General features: G+C 39.2%; 1 protein-coding gene across 1 annotated transcript in view; it reads left to right on the top strand.

Moving 5' to 3' along the window:
- The window catches only part of SLAMF1 (signaling lymphocytic activation molecule family member 1), a 58,682-nt gene extending 52,337 nt beyond the window's left edge, over positions 1-6,345 (top strand). Inside the window, exons 7-8 of the mRNA XM_007947717.1 lie at positions 4,173-4,265; positions 6,295-6,345. Coding sequence (XP_007945908.1) covers positions 4,173-4,265; positions 6,295-6,345 — 144 coding nt within the window. The remainder of the gene's footprint in view (positions 1-4,172; positions 4,266-6,294) is intronic.
- The last annotated feature ends 4,829 nt before the right edge of the window (positions 6,346-11,174 follow it).

Below are 11,174 nucleotides of genomic sequence, written 5' to 3'. Positions count from 1 at the left end.
ATTTGGCTGTTAACCAAAAGGTCAGAAGTTCAAGCACAGCAAGTTACTCAGTGGGGGGAAAATGTGGCAGACAGCTTCTGTAAATATTTGCAGCCTCAGAAACCCTATGGAACAGTTCTACCCTGTACTATAGGGTCTCTGTGAGTTGGAATCAACTTGATGGCAATAAGTTTGGTTTTGAGTAGAGGGAACCAGATTTATTTGCAAAGGTTAAGCCAATTTAGCATTCCAGTAAAAGAAGTAGTTTAGTTTGGCCTTTTAAAAATATTGCTGGATTTTGTTTACTAATATTTTCTTAAGTTTTTTCCATTTATATTTCTGAGTGAAATTGGCCTGTAAACTTTCTTTCCTTTAATGCTTTCATGAAGTTTCAGCGTCAAGATTATACTAAGTTGACAAGATGAGTTGGGTATATTTCCTTTTATTTTAAAATTCTTTGGAAGTCTTTGGGTAGGATTGATGTATTTCTTCCCTTAGTATTTAGCAGAATTCACTAGTGGAGCTATCTGGGACTGGGGTTTTTTTAGGGAAAAGTTTTTTAAAGTTGTATCTTATAACATATTATAATATATATGTAATTGTATATTATTCCATTTTCCCCTTTATTACCATATTAGTTAAAAGAGCTCTGGTGGTATAGTGCCTAAGACATTTGACTGCCAACCAGAAGGCTGGTGGTTCAACCCCACCAGCCACTCCTCAGAAGGAAGATTGGGCAATCTACTTCCATAGAGATACCACCTCAGAAACCCAAGGAGGGGTTGCTATGAGTTGAATCAACACAACAGCAGTGAGTTTATCCCAGGAATTATAAAAGGCGCTCTTAACTTCTCAAAATCTAATATTACTCTCTTCTTGGACAATGCCATGGCCCAGTAATGCTTTAATCTCACTTAAACTACCCTGATTTGTATATCATTTTTGTCATTACTATTTTAATTTCATATGTATTTTAAGCATACAAAACATAATTATTATTGTTTTATAAATCAAAATACATTTAGACTTACCCACATCCTTATAATTTCCTTTATTCTTATATTCAATGCCCACATAGCATTATTATAAAGACTGTAATAACATGGATAATTATTCAAAAATTACCTCTTCCCAAACAGTAACCACAGGAAGAATGTGGGAAGAGAGCTGTTACATTACGGGGATTGCAATCAATGTCATGAAATAAAATGTGTATGAACTGTTGAATGGAAAATGAATTTACTCAGTAAACTTACAGCCAAATCACAATTTAAAATAAATAAAGCTACTGTTACCATTTGCCACACACACAAAAAAAAAATTACCTCTTCCTTTGTTCTTATTTATAATGGCTATACAATATTATTATAAAGACTATAATGACTTGGAAAATTATCTCATAAATATTTATTGATTGAACTCTCCTAGTTCTTATCAGGGGTACAAACTACTACCTTGCACAACTGCATGGGACACCATTTAAAAAAGAATTTGTGAAAATTATGCCTCTGGAGTTACTTGTAAAGGATACTCCCTGGAATTGTACAGACTAGTGTCCTAACTAAAAACACCAAGTTACAAAAAGTATCTGATACTCATGATGAGATCTAAGAGAATTCTTGAGCAGATAGTAAATACTTATTAAAAAGTATATTAAATGATTATAGTTGTGCTGGGAAAAAAAAAAATCCCTATACTTGGATTAAAAAAAAAAAAAACCACCTGAAGAAGAACATAACAACATGCTAATCATGTTGTGTTGAAGTGATGGACTATGGGTGATTTCCTTTGTATTTTTTTCCTCCTCTCTAAATCTTTTTAATTAATGTTGGAAGTACAAGTTCCTTTTCTCCCCTCTCTTGCATTTAAAACAAAAACACTGCCACTGAGTCAATTACAACTCATAGCAACCCCCATTGGGTTTCCAAGGCTATAAATCCTTATGGAAGCAGATTGCCTCATCTTTCTTCCATGGAGTAGCTGATAGATTCAAACCACCAACCTTTTGGTTAGCAACCAGTGCCTTTACCACTACACCACAAGAGCTCCTTATTTAAGTACTCCCAGAGCTCTGGTGGCATAGTCCCTAAGGCATTTGACTGCTAACTAGAAGGTTGATGGTTCAAACCCACCAGCTGCTCTGTGGAAGGAAGACTGGGCTATCTGCTTAGGTAAAGATTTACCACCTTGGAAATCCAAAGGGGATCACTATGAGTCTGAATCTACTTGTTGGCAGTGAGTTTGGTTTTTGGTTTAGAAGGAAGACAAGCAGGAGTTCCATGTTTTGATAAAGGTATCTTAATAAACTGTTTTCGTATTTTCCTCATCTATTTCATTGTGGCCAGAAATTCTTCCTTAAATTAAGATTTTCTCCAAAATAAAGTATCTAAGAATTGTTCAGGGTCTTGAACCACCAACTCTTGCTTGAATTATTTTCTATAATATTATTTCCAAAGTATTGATTAGGTTCTCTTTCACTAAAACTGAGGAAAAGCAATATAAGCTCACTCAGGACCTTATTAGAAATACTTTCTCTCAGACCTCATCCCAGATCTGACACAGACCCTACCTTTAACAAGGTCCCCGAGGAATTCAAACACACATTCAAGTGTGATAAGCCCATACCTAATCACTTGCTGCTTCCAAGAAAATTTAACCCACATTTGAGGATCTTCCACTATTGAAAAGATCTTCATTATATTGAACTAAAATATTTCCCTAAAATTCCAATCTTGGTTTAAACTTGAAGGACTCCCAGAACAAATCTAATTCCTCTTTTACATGACAATCATCAAATAGGTGAAGAGAAAGATCATATCCTACCTTGATTCTTGTTTCCTCCAGTAAATTTTTTCAGTTCCTTTAATAAGATTTTAAGTTCTATCTTCTATTAAAAGATATATGCTGTATTTTCAGGCCTTGCTCTATATCCAGAGAAAGTGGAGTGCCCTGTATCAGTGTCTCCAAAGAGTGCTGAAATGATAACTCTCTGGCATAATATATGTCATCTCCATCTTACAGGGGTGTGGTCTCAATTTATCCCTACACTGACTTTATCTTGGTATTACGGATTTGAATTCATTCAAAATCGCAACAACAAATAGCAACTAAAGTTTTTATGTGTCCAGCACTTTATTATGGAGACTGCAAAGAAATATAGACTACTTCTCAAGGAATTACAGAACTATAGTCTGTTTGGAGAAACAGCATGTAAATGTATTAGAGAATTTTAAATACAATGTGTAATTAAATGCCCTAATGTGTGAATTAGACTTTAAATACATGAGGATTGATCATTATAAGTTGGAGTAACCAAAGAAGAATAGCATGGTGAAACCAGTAGACAGCTGCTATCAAATCAATTCCAACTCATGACAACCCCATATGTTTCAGAGTAGACTGGCACTCCATAGGGTTTTCACAGCTGTGGTCTTTCTTCCAAGGCACCTCTGAGTGGATTAAACTGCCAACTTTTCTTTTAGTAGTCAAGGACTTAATCATTTGTGCCACCCACGGACTCCTTGTATGATGGAACAAAGCATACAGTTTAAGTTAGAAGACTTTAGTGGGACTCCTGGCTTTGGTACTTCTTACATGTACATATTAAAATGATTCTTAACTTTTTTGAATTTTAGCTTCTTCATCTGTAAAATGTAACAATAGCATTTAACACCTAGGGTGGTTGTGAGGTAAATACAAAATCATGTGTGAAGAATTTTGTAAATATCAACACACATATGTGTGTTATTATTAAGTTCAATATTTGGGCAGGAGGGAGAAGTAACAAGAGACAATGTTAGAGTAAGGACTAGCAGGAATAGCAGTGCATGATTGGAAGGAACTCTGCATGTAGCTGGTGACAGGCCTGTGACAGACTAAATATTATTAAGATCCCATCCTTTTGGAAGCATCACACCAATTCCCATTCACTAAGAGGAATCCAACCTTTAAAACAGCTGGAAAGCACTAACAGAGTGAGGCTGCCTCCAAGAAGTTGTGAGCTCACAAATGTTACTGGGGGAATACAAGCAAAGCATGGGAAATTGTATTACAAGGATGTGGGAGGAGAATTTCCATCTGGGAAGGAAGCTGGCCCAAATGACTTGAAGGTCCTAACTCGAAGCTTCTTAAATCTGTACTCTCCTGGGGAGGATTGCTCAGCTGATTTTCTGCTCTCTTTGCTCCCTGTGTAGACTGTTCAGAAGAAGCCTGACTCCTTGCCAGCTCAGGACCCCTGCACCACCATTTACGTTGCAGCCACAGAGCCCATCTCAGAGCCTGTCCAAGTAAGGAATCTCTCAGCATCTCCTCTGTAGAGAAGAAATGGGCAGAAAAGGGGAAAGAGAAGCATTTTTGTAGAGCTGAAATGCAACAAATTGAAAAGTCCCAGTATGGGGAGAGATAGACCACAGCAAAAAAGGCAGCAAGGGACATATGTGGCCTTGGTTGTAGTACTTCCCCTCTCAGACCTGCTCAAGGTTATGGCTCACTCCATATTCACTAATGTTTCTGAGTTGTCCAAGGACCACATCAGAATCACTTGGCATATTTTGTTTCAAATAAAGATTCCTAGAACCTTCCACCCAGGATTCTGTTAAATCAGAATGTCTGGGCATAGTCCCTGGGTGGTACAAACAGTTAAGTGCTCCACTACTCAGTGAAAGGTTGGTGGTTCAAACCCACCCAGAGACACCTCAGGAAGAAAAGGTCTGGTGATCTACTTCAGAAAGGTCACATCCTTGAAAATCTTATGGAGCAGTTCTACTCTGCACACATGGGATCACTAGGAGTCAGAATCGACTTGACAGCAGCTGGTTTGTTTTTTTTTGGTTTAGAGAAAATAGTCAGGAGCCAACACATTTTAAAAATTTTTTAAAAAAGGTAATACTAAAGCACAACATAAGTCTGGCAGTTCTCAGCTCCAGCTGCATAACAGAATTACTAGAGGAGCTATGTGAAGATACTCATGCCAAAGCCCCATCCTCCCTCGTTTAATTAGAATACTTTGTGGTGGAGTTCTGCATGGGCATTAAGCCTAGAAAAGAATATGACATGCAACCCAGAACAAGACTCACCCATTGTAGGTCATAGCAAGATCAACATGTACTAAATTTACTTCTTACAGGAAGCTTTCTTTTTTTTCCTAAATGGCCAGAAATAAATTCTGGGCTAAAATTCTGGCTCCTGGCTTTGATACTTCTTGCATGTGCACATTAAGATGGTTCTTTTTTCAATACAGTTGGGCTGTGTTAAATAAGGTGTTTTAGGAAAAAGTCCAGGATTAAAGACCACAGAAATGCCTACCACCTACCTCTCTTCTTCGAAGTTCCTACTGTACAAGGTTCCAGCTTGCCAGTATGCCTGACATACCCTGTCATCACCTTGAGGTTGATTCTCAGTACATTCTCATTTTCAAGGGAGGAGTGAAAACATAAATCTGACTTCAAAAACTTTATTAAAAAAATACTGTAGATTTTCACTGAAGTTTGTTTGTGGAAAGAGAACTGTATGTTATATTTCACATTTTATAGCAAAACTTCCTAAATTCCCCCATCCTCATCTCTTTCTTTATCTAATCTCCTCTCCCTCTGACAGGTCTTTTCCTACTTCTTCTCCCACTCACTCTCCTGCCTGCACCATTTCTCCCTTCTCCCTTTCAGGCCTCACTACTCAACCCAGTTACTGTCAAGTTGACTCCAACTCATGGAGACCCCATGTGTGTCAGAGTAAAATCATGTGCCATAGGGTTTCAATGGCTAATTTTTTTAGAAGTAGATCTCCAGGCCTTTCTTCCAAGGTGCTCCTGGGGGGACTCAAACTGCTGACCTTTTGGTTAGCAGCTGAACATGTTAGCCTTTTGAGCCACATAGAGACTTCACCAGCCCTAGCTAGCTCCACTCGGTTTCACTAGCCCTTCCTAAAGTTCAGCAACTTGAAACTCTCTTGGCTTCTCTAAATTGTACCCTGTGCCTATCAGTAAACAAATTCTTTTCCTCACAAGGGAAGAGAAGAGGGCAGTGGGAGGTGGCATTGAGTGCCAGTTCTCAGATCACTCTGAAAAGGCCTCCACATCTGCCAGGTAGCATGGGAATGCTTAGAAGGCAGCTGTAACTCTTCTTGTGAGTGGGACAGGCAGTCTGGGGACCTGGGTTCTGACTCTAGCAATGTCCCAACTGTGACAGTCCCTGAGCAAGTCCCAATACTACAGGATCTCTGAGACCTTTGCCTTTTCCTAAGGATCACTCTTTCCATTTGTAGCCTGTGAACCCAGTGTCCAGTCCCTCCATTCACAGACTTCTTTTGCTTTGCCACCAGGAACCAGACTCTATCACAGTCTATGCCAGTGTGACCCTTCCAGAGAGCTGACACAACAGACCCAGGGAAGGGACTTCCTGAAGGACTATGGAAGAACCAAAATAAACACAGAGCTGGGCCACAGGCCCCAAATGTCCAGTGGCATTCTGCACAAGGCATTCTGTTCCCTTCTTGGATCAACTCTCTGGCAATGCTTCTACCACATCCACCTGTGAAATGGATATGAAACTGAGACTTCCCAAATACGTAGCCTGCTCTGCGTGGGCACAGGCATGGAATAGAGAGAGACTTTCCATAGTTTTCCATCTCTGTGGCATAGCAGATGAAATGGCTAACGTGAGTCCAGTGAGTTCAGACTTCTGGGCATCTTGCTGTTTGCTGGGATTGGAGAATAAAGGACAAAAGCAGAAAACCAGGTCATAGATGACCCATCAGACAGCTGATCCACCAGCCACTGAGTCTGAGAAAGTTTACATTCAGCTGTCTGCAGTTTGTTCTGGAAGCTGATCCTAATGCAGAGCCAATCCAGGATCTGGGACCGTTTCTTTCTCTGGATGGGCAGCAAAGGGTGAATTCCTCATTATCTGTAAAACACTCTGAGATTATTGTATAAAAGAAGCAAAACATGTCAATATTTTATTTACAAAACTCAAAAGCTAAAGAGTCAATAAACAGACAGCATGACTTTGAGGTCTCTGAGCTTTGAATAGTGGAAAGATAGACATCTGAGATTCTTAAAAGTATGACTGTGCAAACGACCTTCAGTTGTAAAGATAAGTGGCAAGGGATGCCTGTTACAAAGGAATTTGGGATTCTCAGAACTTATCTCAAGAGGGGTTTTCATTTCTAGAAAATGATTTTAAATCCTAGTTCTCTGTCTATTCCCTGAACAGCAAACCTGGATCCTCAGCTAAAATTCTCTCCCATTTGATTCTGAACCCATTTTCAGATCCAAGATCTCAGTGATACTGAAGGTCAAGATCTATACCGGGTACTTTCTATTCCCTGCATAACTCTCCTCACAATAAATTTATCTTGAGTAGAAAATGAAGGTATTTTAGTTCCAAATGATTGAACTCTCAATAACTTAGATTGCAGATTGGAGGCAGAAAGAGCCTCTTTTGGCATAGTCCTATTTTCTTCCTAGTTTCTGCTCAGACCCAACCTAAACCAATCATATTGCTCGAGTCATTTCTGCCTCTCCTTAATATAAGCTTCTCCTTTCCTTGTAGGGTCTTGGATAAACTTATGAAGTGCTTTAAGAAATAACCGACTGTTTTACAATTGCACAACAAGGGCCAGTTTTCCAGCCTGAAACTCTGTGGTCCTGACTGCCTTTTGCCCTACTTCCCCTATTCAGTCTATTCCCATTTAGGTTCTATTGCTTGATGCAATATCCATTTCCTTATAACAACTTCTGTAATAGGGTTCTTAGCTACAAGCAACAGAAATTAACTTGATTTATTTGCAGGAATCCACTGAAAAGATATTGGTTGGCTCAAATAATTGCTAGGGGATTCTGCAAAACTATGCTTTGAAAATGGACAGGAGAGGGTAGCACTAGGATGTGGCCAGGAACACAGCCAAAAATCACAACCCAATGCAGGGATGATGATGCTGGGCACCATGGTTTCCCTGTCATTGCCCCCACCCCAGCACTGGACACTGGACACCCCTGCCTCACAGCCTTTGCTGGACTTGAAAACTTGATATTTCAGTTGCTGTTGCAGTGTTGGCCACAAAAAATGAGTTCTACAGAGTCCCTCCTTCATCTTGTCATCTCTAGCTTTTAATTAAAAGTCTAGGACCAGCTACCCAATCCTAAGCACATGTTCATGCCTACCTCCAAGGGAGGCTGAAAATTGAAAATGTAGCATTCTAGTTTTCCTGTGCTTCTTTTCTGATGTTGTTTTCTTTTGACCAAGCATATCGGAATTCCAGAGAACTGAGGAGGAACTGAGACCCATTCTTGGTTTTAAGGGACTAATGTTCTAAAATATAGCTGAATAGTCCAAGGCCTCTTTAGGACACTTACCCCAGTCACACATTGGAGTGTGATTGTTAAAGGGTGCATTCACTGTCAGAGAGCTCACTGAGTATAATAAGTTAATTATGCTAATGAAATTTCTACGTCTACCTCCTGGAAACGAATAAAATATGGCCAATTCATCAACTGAATTGCATTTCTTCTGTTTTGTGTTTCCTAGAAGATTCACAACATGGAAATATCAGAAAAAAATGTTGACTATTTTCATTGCCTTGTGTCTGTCTGTGCAGTTATAATTATGTAACACTGAAGGTGAACTGATTTGATTTGACGAGTAAACTGTGAGATTTTCCTTTTCTGAGGGAATGGGCAAAGGTTAGCTTTGTATCCCCTTCACCGAAGGCAGCCCCCACAAGAAAAAGAGAATTGTTTTTAAAATATACTTTAATTTCTGTCACCTACAGAACAATCTGCTTCCCTTCATCTCCCCTTGTAAAGAATAGCTAGAGCAAGGTTTCTCAGGAGAGCTCTGCAGCACTATTGACATTTTGGACTGGATAGTTTTCTGTTGTGGAGGCCTGTTCTGTGCAATGCAGAGTATTTGGCAGCATCCTTGGGCACTACCAACTAAACGCAAGTAGCACATTTCTTGCCCCCAGTCCTGATGGTCAAAAATGTCTCTAAAAAACAAACAAACAAAAAAAAAAAACTTACTGCCATCGAGTCAGTCCTGATTCAGCGACCCCTTCTTGAGTTTCCAAGGCGGTATCACTACAGAAGTAGATTGCACAACCGTCCTCCTAAGGAGTGACTGGTGGGTTTGAACTGCCAGCCTTCTGGTTAGCAGTCAAATGCCTTAAGCACTAGACCACCAGAGACATTGTCAAATGTCCCCTGAGGCACATTTTCATCACTGATTGAGAACCACTGATTCAGACAAAAGCTGGCCTCTTGGTCAGCTTTTAGTAGACTAATCATACTTCTAACTCTATGGAACAATTCTATTCTGTAGCACATGGGATTCCCATGAATCAGAGTTGACTCAATGGCAGTGATTTGGCTTTGGTATATGCCAAATAAATCTATTAAAAATAATGTTTTGAAAGTGGCTAAAGTATGGTCAAACTCCTGTCAGAATGCTCAAGTTTACTTCCACATGAGAACACTTGAGTAGCTTTTTAAAAATACTAATGTCCAATCCCTACCTAAAACCTAAATGAAATCTGAGTTGAGATTCATAGAACCAACAACCTAGAGGCTATAATCATACCAGAAAGAATTTGTGAAGAATTCCACTCAACAGCCACAAGAGGGTGATGGAACAATACAGTCCACCCCCACTCCTGCATCCCCACCAACTATTTTGCAGCTAAAATGTATGAACTTAGTCATAGACTCACTGAAACTTAACAAGTTTTTAATCAACTCACAATTCTTACAGGCTGGAGGGAGAATTTCCCTCCCCCCTTAGAAACAAAGAGGTCCAATGTGGATTAATGGCAGACTCTAATCAAAGTTACTGCATTAAGCTTATTTCACAGAAGACACCTAGTTCTATTCAAAGATTCACATATTCAACAAATAGTTATTATGGTCCTACTGTGTATTAGAGCTTGTAATTCAGTGGGAGATATAATGAACATAGTAAAAATATTGTGATAAAAAGATGACTACATGATTGACTGTCTAATCTAGGGCTAATTTGAAAATACAAGGAGATGCAATTAATAATTATTAATTATTAATTAATCATTAATTAATCATTGGGCAAACCTGAATTTGCAGTCAGCCAAATGACAGGGGAAGTAAGGGGTCTTCAGCAAACCTAGGAGAAGGTACACCCGACTCAGACTTTAGGAGTGAAGAGGGGAAGTTTATTTTAGATAAAAATTTGTAATAACAGTGGAAATGAAGTAGAAAATTTCCAGAAAGTAGCCAAAGATGGACGCTGTAACTCAGAATCAAAAATAGAACTAAGATATGACAGCTGTCTTCATTGAACTCACCCTTTGACACTGAGATTTTGTAGGGGGAAAAAAATGTAGACAGAGGATAATGGTATGTTCACATTTGAAAGGCAGAAGAGTTTAAAACAAAGCCAAGGAAGCAAATATGATCACTTGGAAGTCAAGAAAAAATAATCCAAGGAGGACAAAACAGTCATCTACATCTACAGCTATTAAAAGAAAAAGTTCAGAAAGGACTCCTGGATTTGGTAACAGATCATAAAAAAGTAGGGATTGTGTGAGATGCTTTGGAAAATGAAGGAGTGAAATGAGAGAACTGAAATTAAATAAAGATTGTTAAGTCAAATAAAGGGTGGTGCTTTTCAAATTTCTTGTCGTTGTACTCAAAAGATCCTTTGGTGCCATAAAGCAACCATTTCTAATCATAAACTAGTTGCCATCATTTCAGCTCTAACTCATGGTGAACTGACATGGGTCAGAGTAGAGCTGTGCTCCCTGGAGTTTTTAACAGGCGATTTTTTTTTTTTTTTTTTAAGTAGTCTTCTAAGGGTCCCCTGAGAGGACTCCAACCTACAACCTTCTGGTTAGCACCTGAGTACATAACTTTTTGTGCCACCCAGGGACTCTATTTCTATTCGAAGGGTTGTGGATAGTCAAGACAAACTAAACAATCCAGTCCATTCTGTGGCCAAATCTCTCCGTCTTCTCTACTACACCCCTGACGCTGCACTTATTATACTTTGCCACCCCTAGTAGTAGATCGACTCGGTGGCAGTGAGTCTGGGTTTTTTTTTAGTAGTGATGGGACGCTCACTCTCTCAACAGGGTAGAGTACACTCCCACAGTCCCGGTAGTTAGAAAGTTCTTTAAATAGAACAAATATCCATTTTCTTATCGCACCCCCCCACCACCACCCACTCTTTACC

The sequence above is a fragment of the Orycteropus afer genome, unplaced genomic scaffold (genome assembly GCF_000298275.1).
Source record: "Orycteropus afer afer isolate SDZICR_OR568_19922 unplaced genomic scaffold, OryAfe1.0 scaffold00193, whole genome shotgun sequence".
In the NCBI taxonomy this organism is placed as follows: Eukaryota; Metazoa; Chordata; class Mammalia; order Tubulidentata; family Orycteropodidae; genus Orycteropus; species Orycteropus afer.
Note: the sequence above shows the minus strand (reverse complement) of the source record. Positions and strands in the feature narration are given on the sequence as shown.